This window comes from Octopus sinensis, linkage group LG23, assembly GCF_006345805.1.
Source record: "Octopus sinensis linkage group LG23, ASM634580v1, whole genome shotgun sequence".
Taxonomy (NCBI): Eukaryota; Metazoa; Mollusca; class Cephalopoda; order Octopoda; family Octopodidae; genus Octopus; species Octopus sinensis.
In genome coordinates, this window is record NC_043019.1 from 26,291,331 (window position 1) to 26,305,292 (window position 13,962).

Here is a 13,962-nt window from a genome sequence, read left to right on the forward strand (position 1 = left end):
AACCTCAGAGAATATTAATTACCAAAGTCTAAGAACAAAGCAATCAAATCAATCTTGCAAGCCTTTGTTCCAATCATAAATGATCAAGGAAACCTCCAACACAGTCAATTGACAAACTGTGGCGAGCAGGACTTTCTGAATGGTACCCAAATAACTTTTTTTTTTAGTAGTGTGGCCCGTTTGATGACAGTCATGTCTCATGTGACTCACTTCTCAAGAAAGGATTCCACAATCCTGCCTGACACAAGTCTTAGCTGTCAGTATTTGGTGTGGGGTTTATGTTCAAGGTGGTGAATCTCCAGTTTTGAGCAAACAACTGCACTGTAAATTTAAAACAGACTGTCTGGTTTCCAACTCCATACCCTTCTGGTAACTCTTGCTATCAAACTGGAGACAAATATATTGTTCTGTACCATTTTGGACCACAATACTCAGATCTAGCAACTTGGTAACCAAAAATCTCCATCTACCTGGCCCAAGACTGCATTCCAGAAAAATCACTTAAGTGTTGTGAAGAGCACAGGAGGTGGTTGTCTCTTCCAGGTTGGGCTGCAGTTCAAATCCAAACTGACCAATTGGTTTCAAAACCAATACTTGTCTCTCGAGCCATACAGATGCCGCCAACAACAGATCTGATAAACTACACGAGAGGTGAGAAAATTATCTGGATGACTGTGTCATCATACAAAGTACATCTCTGGAATGGATTTTTGTCCATCTCCCCCACAGCAATTTTTAATGAATATTGTCAGGTAGACATAACCATAAAGGTTGTTTGTGACATTGTGAAAATAAGGCCTATCTGATTATACAAGCACCTCATTCTTTCCCATTTATAAATAAACTTGTCAACTATAACAGTCATGTGTTAATGATCTGAAGACCTGTACAAATCACAGAATTAACCCTTTAGTATTTAAACCGGCCATATCCGGCCAAAATATTTAATCTGTTTTATGTTCAAACTGACCAGATCCAGGCCCTCACACCTGCCCTACAATGTTATTCTACGTTAGGTAATTACACCATCAAGATCTTGAAGATATGAGATAATGCATGATTAATTCAAATCAATGTGAATCAATAAGAATTATGTTTGATAGAATAATCAGAACACTAAAGGGTTAAACTTATTCAGAAATTTATATTTATGCAGGAGTGTTTTAATCCCAATAACAATACCAATTGTGAAAACAATTTAATTTATTGTAGGTTTTTGTAAGCTTTCATTTTTAAGTTGGAATAGGAAGTCGACATAACATTTTGTTTAAGCACTTGAGTGTTAAAACCGGCATGTTGAAAGAAAATTTTAAAAAAAAGGAAATAAGAAGAAGCCTATACATATTTTCAGAACTAATATTTCTACTGTAGAACTTAGAATACTTGAAATCAGTTTTAAATGAACAAAATCTTTTCTTACCACATCTGTTGATGACTTTTTCAACTTGGTCCTATCAATTTTCATGTTGAATCGACAGTTTGATCGTCAATCATTGGATTCATGTGTTCTAAAAGCAAAACAACAAATAGTTTAGTTTTTGTAGGAGGAAGCAGAAAAAGGAAAATACAGGATCTATTCGGATTTTGGTCTAGTCGGAAATCAAACATGCCCAATTGTTAGAAGTCACTAAAATTACAAATCCACTAAATTCCAAAGCAGAGGAGAATAAAGAGGCCTTTGATGGCACTTTAAATGATTTGATACCATATTTTTAATGAAGTACTTTGCCTTTGTTTCAATTCTGTCATTATTAAGCTGGTGTTCAGAACAAATTACCATTAAATTTCAATTGAAGGTTTCAAATTAGATCACTTTAAAATTATAAGTTTTTATCACAGAATAAACATCCACAGATGTATTAGTATCAAAAGAGTTAACATTTTTCTATGCCATAGAGAAAACAAAATTATCTCATATTCTGTAAAATAAAATTTTGTGATATTATGCTCAATATCAGACTCCTGGATTTGACAGACCATTGGCTAACATTTTTATAAAGTGAAAATTTATGTTCTACGAGTTTTCTGGACATTTTTTCTCAATAACTTCACTATATGTATTTGAAAGAAACAGGTACCAATTTTACATTCAATTAGAAGAAAATTTGATGTATTTGAGAATGAAAAATAAAGTGCAGTAAATGCAACAAAATGTTGAAAGTAACAGGATATTTCAGTTTCTCTTTTTTTCTTTTTTTGTAGTAAATAGAACAGATGTAAGGAAGCTACCTAAAATTATCAATTACTGGAGAGCACGAATGGGCTCCTCATATTACCTGTATCTTAACCAGAATGCAGTTTTTAAAGGTATTTCAGTATTTGTATGTATGTATGTATAAAGGCACCAGAGTATGTAAAAAGGAATAAGACCCTTTATTTAAAATGTCTTTTTAGACACTGTACAAAAAACATTTCAGCTTTATCAACAAATAGGGTTGTCCATTGATGAAGGGACGATCACATCTGCAGTTATATATGCTAGGCAAACCAACAAAACAGGATGTTAAAAGTGGGTATTGTTGTGACTTTTACACAAGACAAATGACCTAGGGCAAGGGTCAGCATCTTACATTACTGACCTCTTCAGAAAAAAAAAATCATTGATAATGTGACCCTCACTGTAAATTTCTAAAATAAAATTAAGGTATAATTAACAATTTCAATTTTTGGCACAGGGCCAACAGTTTTATGGGGGGAGGGCGAAGTCGATTACATCAACTCCAGCACTTGACATTTTATTGACCCTGAAATGATGAAATTTGAGCTAAGGACGTAGCAACAAACAAAATGCTAGTAAGCATTTTGTCTGGCATACTCAATGGTTTCTGTCAGCTCACTGCCTTTATTAAGAGATATAATCAATCTTGATTTTAAAAAACTAATTCCTTCGCTCTTTTGTATCGTTACTGCTTTTTAATGTTTAAGGAAATTTAATGAAAATACTTAATGAAACTGCTAACAAACAATACAAATTTAGTGATGTATTGATATAGTTGGAATATTTTATATGAAATATATATTTAGCAAAAATTAGTCATTGTATCAATAATATTTTAGCTGGAAATTTTAACCTCAAATTACTGAGCTCTTCCAAATTTAGTTAAACACCATTAATGCTCAAAATCATTTCAAGTATTAACTGACCCCAGCTGCTCAATACATACTAGTTTTTGCCAACCCCTGGTCTAGGATAGGATCTCGAAATTATCACTTTCATACTGTAAAGAACATTTTTTAACAAGCATTGCAGTTCAACCAAAATTATGGTGGGCTACACGTCATTGCATATGGAAAACAAGTGAAATAATCCAATGGGTGAAATTAAATTTGTTAGTGACTGCATACAGCAACAAAAAGAAAAGTAATTTTCTGTCCATTTGTGTTCAACTACATGAGGATGAAAACAGCATGCCATTTAAAAGCAACAGCTACATAGACGGTTATAGATAAGATCTCTCAGATAATGAGCTATTACACAATTAATAGACCGATCAGCAGGTATTGGTAATACTTGTTTTGGAAGATAAATATGAATAAGAAAAAGAAAAAAAAAGAAAACAAGAGAAAGACAAAAGTATGGTTGTAAAATATCTCTGAAATTACCTAACTTCATAAAACAAAAAAAAAAGAGTGATTATTGCAAGAAGTTATGCCAGAAGTGGTTAGCAGAAAAGGAAAGCTTTCAGTGGACAGTCAGGTGAATGCACATTTTTTAAATCACATTCAGCAAGAATGCCCTATGCAAAGTAGGATACAACTTTCCAAGGCAGAAATATCAATTTATGTCTAACTAGCAGTATCGCCCGGCGTTGCTTGGGTTTGTAAGGGAAATAACTATATAAGCATTTTTAGAGAGTTATAGCCAAAACATAGCAAAAAAATGCATTAAAAATGGGGGGGAAATGATGGTAATTTTTTTTTTAAATTGTTGACTCATCGTAGACATTTTTAGAGAGTTACTTCCCTTATATAATAGCAAAAAAAAATGCATTAAAATGGGGAAAAAATTATGTTAAATTTTTTTTTAAATCGTAGACGCGCGCTAATATCCAGAAGGGCTCGATATGAATCACGACTATAAGATACCCGGTTTTGGTTAAACTGCACCGCAAAATGTGGGAGTAGTTAGGAATCTAAATCGTAGGAGACAGACACACAACTTGACTTTTATATATAAAGATTTAATTTTATAAAATATTTTCAAAAGTATCTCATTTTCAATGATAAATTCTATAACTATACTAGTGAAGCTATTGTAAAGCTAGTGTGAGTAAGAAACAGTATGTGTGCTTGTATATAAATGTTTCATTTTGTACTTTTTGACCACCATTTTAATAAGTTCCAATATTTTGTGCTATTTTACAGTTACGGTTCATATTGCATGAACACAAACTCAACTGGAAATCCAATAATGTGCGCAATTTCTCCAATTTTTTTTTATATATACCACACTGTATTAAATTTTACATTACTAGAATAATAAGGTAGGTGAGCAGGGCTGGATTAAGACCCATCAAGGCCCTAAGCACTTAAAAGGTTTTGGTGTCCCCATAAAAGATTATGTAATTCAAAATATAAACAATAACAAACCATAAATTTTTATTTTTGAAAATGAAACAAAAAGTAAGAGAAAATAATGTTCATATTTGAAAAGCTTCCTCCTACTTTTTTGAATTGCAAAGTATTTGATCAGGTCCTCAAAATTAATCTTAGGTAACACATCTACATCTATACTTAGTAGAGATAAAGGCATCCTGAATATTGTTTTAGCAAGCTTAAAGTGATTTCTTTTGTGCTGTAAACCATTTACCATTTCTGTGGTGCCCCTCCTTCTCTTGATGTCCTTAGCATGTGCTTATTTTGCTTAATGGTTAATCCAGCGCTGTAGGTGAGAGAAGAGATCTGGCCAGTTTTAACATAAAACAGGTAGAATGCTTGGGCTGGACATGGCCAGTTTAAATGCTAAAGGGTTAAGACACAAAGCACTGACCTTTCAGTTTCCAAACTTGGTTAAATTTAAAACCAAGCTAGACTTGTGTACTCAGTTGGGAAAGCAACAACATAGCTTCTTATAACTACAAGCACTTAGAATATTATAGAATCAACTAAAGAGAATACAGTAGTACCTCGCTTTTCGAACGCCTCTGATCATGAATAAACCATGCTGTGTGTGTGTGTGTGTATATATAAAGCATGATTTAAAGCATGATCAAAGTCATTCGTAAAACGAGGTACTACTGTATTAAATGGATATGAGAAAGACAGGAGATAAAGCACGATTTACTTGTAATCAGAGTTGTTCGAAAACCAAGGTTCTACAGTATTAAGTGAAAAGTGAATAAATGTTAAAAGTTTGTCTGGCTAATGTAAAAAAAAAAAAATTGGGAAAACAGCCACTTAATAGAGCAGCAAATCTTGTTGGGATAAATTAGTGTAGAGGCTATCAAGATTAATCTGCCTAAGACATTTGACTGAAATGATTTTGACAATCAATCACAAACACCATGATAAATACACCAGGACTAACACTTCAGTTAATAACCTATAAATATTAATCCACACAAAAGATAAAATTGTGTGTCATTTCAATTTCAGGTTTTGTTTCTTTTAAGCAGCACACACACACCTCACAAGAATATAAACCTGCAGAAATTCATAAACTCAAAACAGAATGGTGTGTTCCTTAAATGTAGAATTGTTCAAATCCCTAATACAATCCAACTACGATCTCCCTTTATACAAGGTCAAAGTTATAGGCACAGTAACAACCCGCTCAGATATAATAATTAAAAGCAAAATAAACTATTTTATTGTTTTACTAGTTTCAGTTATAGGACTGCAGCCATTCTAGGATGGTCCTACAAGGGTTTAGTTAATCATATCAACCTCCATTTTTGCCCAGCATTTCATCAATTTGCTGAATTGCTAAATTACATGGACAACTTTGTTGATTCTGAAATACTTGACTGTCACATGTGGACCTTATGCCCCTAGTTTGTCTCTTTTGTGACAAGAACTTTTTGTTTCTATCAACAACACAGGGCCCCAAAATACTTGAAATTAATGAGTTCTATACCAATGTTGGAACAAATTGACAAATGGTCTTTATTGATGGTCATGTACTCAGTCTTATTTGAATTAACAGATTGACCTTCGCTGCATTCTCAAAGAATGTTCGCAAGGCACAAGCATGTATGGTCAGAAGTTTTCTTCCCAACTACATGGTTCTATGTTCAATCCCACTGTTTGTACCTTGAGCAAGCGTCTTTTATAGCCTTGAGCTGACCAAGGCCTTGTGAATAGATTTGGTAGGTAGAAACTAAATCCAGTGTGTGTGTGTGTGTGTGTGGTGTGTGTGTGTATGCACGCGCATCCCACCACTGCTTAACAATTGTGCATTTATGTCCCCATAACTTAGCGATTTGGCCTAAGAGACAAACAGAATAAGTACCAGGCTCAAAAAATAAGTTCTGGAATTGATTCATCTGACTAAAATTCTTCATGGCAGTGCCCCAGCACGGCCACAGTCAGATGTCTGAAACGAGCAAAAGAGTAAGTCTAGTACATCAGGGCATGGCTGCAATCATACAGAGCATTCTTATCGATGGAGGCCAAAACCTAGACTATGAAGCAAGAGTTTCAACATCACCTTGATGGTACATACACCAAGCCTCTTTCTCATGACAGCTCAAAATCTCTCATGGCTTCAGCACAAGACCAAAATGGACATTTATGGATACATTCCACTCACCTCTACTATTGTTGTTCAATGCAGAACAGGCTTTGCTGACCACTGCTATCATGTTGAATAGCAGGCCCCATCAGTAGATTTTGAAGATTTCTACACTCTTATACAGGACAAAGACCACTCAACTACATTAATGTTATTGGCATAGACACAAAGATTAAAACAAAGACTTTCCAAAGATAACATGGAACAGCTTCTCAATATGGTATGGGGAAACACATCTCAGTTGCAGCCACTTGGCTGGAGTGAACAAACAGACATGCAATGTATATGTGCACTATGGGCACAATTTCCAGCTATTTAATTTCACTTACAAGATATTGGTCAAGCCCAATACTATAATAGAGGGCACCTGCCATGTTGATACCTGGCAGTGAATCAAACTGGAACTATGTAGTTTCAGAGTAAACTTAGAATCATGCCTGTTCCTATCTCTGGCTTTAAGTAATTCTGTAGAACACTTCTTCCCCTAACTCAGTAAAATTAAGCCTTTTGATACAAGCCCACCTGAGACCATCCTTGGTACTACAATACAAACTTGTTTTTAAGTGATCTTAGTTAAAATCTTCCATCAAATTTTCATGTTCCAAGCATCAACTTAGTAATTAATTATTTAACTCTTATTTCCAAAATTGATTCAGATAAAGCCAGTGATTTCAACAGAAACAACGAGGCTAAATTTTTTTTATCTCCTCACCATTATTTTGTCTTCACAAACATGTTTGAGGAATTCATCTAAGACTTGGTTTTAATCTTCCAAAATTAGCAGTAGAAGTAACAGTTGTGTTAAATATTTGTCCAATTAGCATACGTGACCCGATTACATTATATTTTCCCTACTCCAAGATAACCAGATTCCTTTTTTTTTTTAATGTCCATTTTCCAAAGTTATAAAAGATTAAGTCTTACATATCCTTTTCCCCCATACATCACTTCTTTCAATTAGGCCACAAACTCTTCAGGACCAACTTGAGTATATTTTCTCAAATCTTTCTGGTCTCACTGCTTCTCAAAAAGTACTTATCACCGCCAACATTGCACTTTTTCACCCAGCATAAATCAACCACTCACATTAAAATGTCAGAAACTAATCAGCAACTCTCCTGCAACAACCAACCAATGTCACAGAGAAACAATGCAGTTGTAGACAAAAGAAAGAGATAAAAAAAAGATAAACAATCAAAAATTTCTTTTAATATTTAACTCTAAAAGTACACCAAATTGCTACAACTACAAAAATACTTTTATTTTTTTAGCCAGTGATTGTTGTATAGTCACGCACAAAGCTTTACTGTGTAGAGAAACGGCCTCTAAATACAGATATTAGACCAATTAAAAATTTTATATAGTTACTGCTTGCTGAAATAAATCCAAATTTAATGCAATATATACAACACACACACAATGGATTTGAATACATTGAAACAGTCTAACCTACTTTATATATATATATATTTAAATCAATAACTGAAAACTGTTGATGTGGCAGAGTGAGTCACAATATCCAAAGTTTACTCCTAGCTCAATGTTGATATGAAAAAAGTTAACAGAGGTAAATAAAGGACATATGTGCTATAACTACACTAGACGAGTCTAGTGTACAGAAAGAATGCCTAAAAATGATGATGGCAGCAGCAGCAGCAACAACTTCAACAATTCTGATGTAACCTCAATTAACAAAGCATTACAGTAGACTAACGTGAGCAGCTGAAGGAATAAAATATTGTAATTAGCAAACAAAACTAAAATAATTGATCAAACTGAAGATTGATTTTATTTAAGTTACATTTTTATTAAAATATATATTACTACCCAGCCTCTCTCTCTCTCTAGTTCCTGATATTAACTACTTTAATACCCACCCCCATCAAGTGTCTACTTTGATACTCTCTCCACTACGACCCTCTCATTCATATTTTATCCTCTCTCTCTTCACTTCACCTAGTCATTACACTGTTGTATTCTAGCTCCTTTCAGTCATGGAGTCTCTTTAGCAATGCAAATCACTAAGTGCCTACACTGGAGTGATAATACAATAAAAAAAAAAGCCACTCAGTACACTTTATAAAGGGGTTTCCAAATCAAGTAACGGCAATACAGGATTGAGAGGAGAACCTGTTTAGTGCTGGTATCATGAAGTCAAGCAATCAATACAGTGGAAAGAGGTTGGCATTAGGAAGAGTATCCAGCAGTAGAAACCGTCAAACCAAGACATTGGAGCATTAAGTGGGCCTCCAACTTTTCAGATTGTCAAACTATCCAACTCATGCCAGATGGAAAGCAGATATGAAATTATAATAGACATTTGACTAATTGAATCTCCATCTGAACAGCATTTCTTAATATTTGAATTGTAATTTCAAAGAGTTAATATTTTCACCAGCATAAATCACTGAATGTAAACCACCATATCTCAAAATAATGGTTTTTGAAACCATTGTTGAGTATTTTATGGCTTCAAATTAACCACAATTTTGTACTTAAATGTAACTTATTAAAAAACATTTTTTTTTTTTACATTTGCAATTATATAATTAATAGAAGTAATTAAATAATCATAGCTATTTATTTTGTTTTCAAAGACAACTACAGAAGACTTCTGGAAAGCTGCCAGATTTTATTTTTCTTAAACATTAAAATGTTTCAATATAACAAAGTGTGGAGAGCTTCATATCCAACCTCTTTGTACTCTCAGTAAAATCCACTAACTAGTAGAAAAAACAAAATTTACCCAAATTAATTCCAATCCAAGTTTTAACATTATATATTACCAAATTTCACAGCATGCAAGTTGAATTTTTCAGACCAAAACTTAGAGCAAAAAAAAAAAAAAAAAAAAGACTGACACAGACACCAAGACAACTTTAGGGAACCAACAATTCCATGTGAAATGCAGCTGGATTTGGAAAGAGAATGACGATGTTTGGAAGCTTAAACTACATACCATACCGACTGGTCTGCCAGAAAATACAGTCTTACATACACTACAACACTATAGTATCTTATATAGTTGTTTCAGTCATTAGACTGTGACCATGCTGGGGTACTGCCTTGAGATTTTAGTCAAGCAAATCAACCCCAGTAATTGGTCCCTTTTGCCAAACTGCTAAGTTATGGGAGGCATAAAAAATCCCCCAACAGTTGTCAAGAAGTGGTGGGGGAACACACACACACACACACATATAATAGGCTTCTTAGAGTTTCCATCTATCGAATCCACCCACAAGGCTTTGGTCAACCCATTGCTATAGAAGACACTGGCTAAAGCTACACAGTGGGACAGAACCCGGAACCATGTGGTTCAGAAGCAAATTTCTTATCATATAGCTACATTTATGCCTATAGAAACACTACATTAACAAGTAGAAATTACAATCACAATTAATAAAGTAAATGATATAAGTACAGAATAATTAAATATGAAACAGAACAACATGGTTCATTAGATATCATGGTTTGAGTCTCATAAGTGGACCCGTTGATCTCTGCTGTATTTATAATATCATTTGAAGCATTTTTAAAATGTTTACATTTTAAGTTTAATACACAGAGTAGTTTTTGCCAACTTTGCACCAGCATCTATGTCAAAATGGTACATTACAGTCACTAAGAGATTGAGAATTGTGCCAGCTCAAAGCTGACATCACTGGTGTGTGTGTGTGTGTGTGTGTGTGTGTGAGTGTGTGTGAGTGTGTGTGTGTGTGTGTGTGTGAGTGTGTGTGTTGAACTTTAGCTTTAAATTGTTTTACCCTTTTGTAGCTATATTTATAAAAAAAAAAAACTACTTGTTTACTTTTGACTATGGCCATGCCGGAAGACTGCCTTTAGTTGAAGAAATCTACCCCAGGACTTATTCTTTGTAAGCCTAGTACTTACTCTATCGGTCTCTTGTTGAACTGATAAGTTTCGAGGATGTAAACACACCAACATCGATTGTCAAGCAATGGTGAAGAGCAGACGCAGACAAATATATATATGTATGTATGTATGTATGTATGTATACACACACACGATGGGCTTCTTTCAGTTTCTGTCTACCAAATTCACTCAAGGCTTTGGTCAAGGCTATAGTAGAAGACACTTGCCCAAGACACTACACAGTGGGACTGAACCTGGAACCATGTGGTTGGGAAGAAAGCTTCTTACCACACAGCCATGGTATTTCACTTAATTTTCAAAATAATAAAGTCAGAAGGCCACAAATCATTTGCTTAATGAAGGTGGTGTTTAAGACATATGAAATCTCATGATGGTAATCCGTTTGAAAATGCTTGCTAACATAACCAATTTTCCTAATCTACCACTGGTTAAGAGTATAGCTCGAGTTAATTTGCTCTTACCTGAACCTTTTAACATTCAAATAGGCTAAATCAGGCGAAACTGGCCAGATCCAGCTTATCACACCAACCCTACAATGCCATTCTAAAACTACACAAGCACATCTCTAAACACATATCTCTAAACTACAAGATAATACACGATTAACTCCTTAGCATTTAAACCAGCTAGATCTGGCCCAAATATTCTGTTTTATGTTCAAGCTGGCCAGAATTGACCTCTACCATCTACTTGACAATGACATACTAAAAATATACAATCACATCAAAATTTCAAAGCTATGAGATAATGTAGGATTAATTCAAAACAATGTAAATAAAGAGGTGCAGGCGTGGCTGTGTAGCAAGAAGGTTGCTTCCCAACCACATGGTTCCGGGTTCAGTCCCACAGCATGGCACCTTGGGCAATAGCCTTGGGCCAACCAAAGCTTTGGGAATGGATTTGGTAGACGGAAATTGTAAGAAGCCTTGTGTGTGTATGTGTGTGTGTGTGTGTCACCCCACCGTTGCTTGGTGTTTATGTCCCCTGTAACTTAGCAGTTCAGCAAAAGAGACCAACAGAATAAGTACTAGGGTCGATTTACTCGACTAAAGGTGGTGCTCCAGCATGGCTGCAGTCAAATGATTGTAACAAGTAAAAGAATAAATAAGCATTATGTTTGACAAGGAAATCTGAATGCTAAAAGGTTAAGGAAGCCTTTGCTAAGACAGCATGTCATTTATAATCAACAAGAAGATGACCATGGCAGACATTCCAAATGAAATAATGAATAATGAAAGTAAGATGAGTTAAACGTTCTACATTGCAAATGTAGCAAGGTAACTCTAGCTATTTATCCAACTGGAATCAGTTGGATAATTGCATAAGCACAGCTATGGTTGTGTGGTAGTAAGCTTCCTAACCACACGATCTTAGGTTCATTCCCACAGTATGACACCTTAGGCAAGTGTCTTCTATAGCCTGGGGCAACCGAAGCCTAACAAGTGGATTTGCTAGAAGAAAATTGAAAGAAGCCCAGTGTGTGTGTGAGTCCTTTACCAATGTCTGACAGCCATTGTTAGTTTGTTTGTGTCCCTGTGACTTAGACATTAATATGTGTCCCAAAATGGCAGCAGTCAAATGACTGAAATAAGTATTAAAAAAAAAAACATGTTAAATATGGTAGATTTATGTTGCACATCAATACCTCAAGTTTTGAGTGAAAGTTTTTAGTTCCTATTATATTTAATCTTTAAGAAACCTTGGTAAGACCATGCAAATTAGTCCAAATTAGCTTAATCAACACTTGTTCTCAAGCACCCGACTGTAACTACAGCTAAAAGGAACAACTATTTGGTACTTTGACTGGCTAAGAAGAGTAGCTAAATTCACTCAAATTCTGCTGTCTTAGAAATTAAAAAAGAACAAATTAGACAGTGTAGTCCTAAAGATATAAAAAGATATGAGTGATCATGGCTGAAATGACTAATCCCAGTTATATTTTGATCAGAGTCGACTAAAGGTTAAACATCAACAAAATAGAAATAGTTTTCTAATGTTGAACTTTTCCTGGTCTGAAATTCAGAATTTCCTCAGCAATATAAACTATCATGAGAAACAACTTGCAGAATACAAAGAAAGACCATCGATAATTAAAAAGAACATTACGCAAAGATAATTAAAATCTCTTACTGTACATGTAATAAAGCACATTAAATTTATAGAGACAAAATGAAGTTTTCCTGATGGAACAAATTCATTTTGTTCCAATAAGGAAAACTTCAATTCCTGTGTACCGTGTTTGGAATGATTCTAAAAGATTATTAGCACCTAATTAAATTTAATATGCATATACAACCACTCACATACACCAAGCATCACAGCAATGTTATTCATGTAACCTTATGGATGGATTTGGTAGAAGGAAACTGAAAGAAGCCCATCGTACATATGTATACGTGTTTGTCCTTCATTACTCTTTGACAATCAGTGTTGGTTTGTTTATGTCCCCGTAATGTAGCTGACCAACAGAATATTATATAGGCACTATACTAATACATTGGTTTGTTTGTACTCCACCTGCCTTCGTCTTTTTTATTTTCGTAAACCTTCCTGTTATATATATATATATATATGCTTCCTAAACCTTGATGCTTTTAATGGCCTGTAGTTAGCTTACTGAACTGAACCAAAGTAAATCACCATTCTCTCAAGAGAACACAAGAAACAATCTCAAGATTTCCTGGAACTTATTTTCCATAGGTATACAAACTGAAGTAATGTATAACAAAGCATTAAGTAATAGATTTGAACATAGCCCAAAAGCAAAATAGTCCAATAGCTTGACCATCATTATGGACAAAATTTAAGATTTGGATTAACAAAGTCAAGTCCTTGTCATGTTAATCAATGAAGAATTAAATGAACAGCCAAAAGTCACTTATATAGGACAAAGCGACTTAAACAATACTAATCTAACCTGTCCAATTCAACCTTTGCTCTAAAAATAAAGGACTATTCTAAAGCATTTTTATTTAGATTAAAACATCATAACTTTGAGCAAGAATCTTGTTAAATTATGTTCCAAACATCAATGACAAAATTATTTTGTCAAATCCTAATTATCGAAATTAAACGAAAACATATAGGTAGTGTATTTTATAAGAATTACCATTGCAAAAAGGATTAAATACAGCCACACAGCTGGTATAACAATTAAATTTTTAATTTTCCTTGTTGGCAACAATGCTTTTCAAGACAGCATAATCCCAACACCTTCAGATGGGACAAAAATTTGACAGACTGTAGTTTTCTTTAAAAAAGGAATTTAAAAAATAAAAAAACCACCAGCCATATATAAATACTAAATATAATCAATGCTTTGCTATTCCCTAAAC

The 13,962-nt window shown here is 34.2% G+C and overlaps 1 protein-coding gene across 12 annotated transcripts in view; it reads right to left on the reverse strand.

Moving 5' to 3' along the window:
* Positions 1-13,962, reverse strand: part of LOC115223431 (E3 ubiquitin-protein ligase HUWE1) — a 153,958-nt gene that overhangs the window by 120,287 nt on the left and 19,709 nt on the right. For 11 of the 12 annotated variants that reach the window (XM_029793970.2, XM_029793977.2, XM_036512617.1 and 8 more), the window contains exon 2: positions 1,421-1,508. In XM_029793970.2, coding sequence (XP_029649830.1) covers positions 1,421-1,465 — 45 coding nt within the window. In that variant the 5' untranslated portion in view covers positions 1,466-1,508. Of the gene's footprint in view, positions 1-1,420; positions 1,511-13,962 lie in introns of all 12 variants that reach the window. The other variant, XM_036512614.1, reaches the window with a different exon arrangement.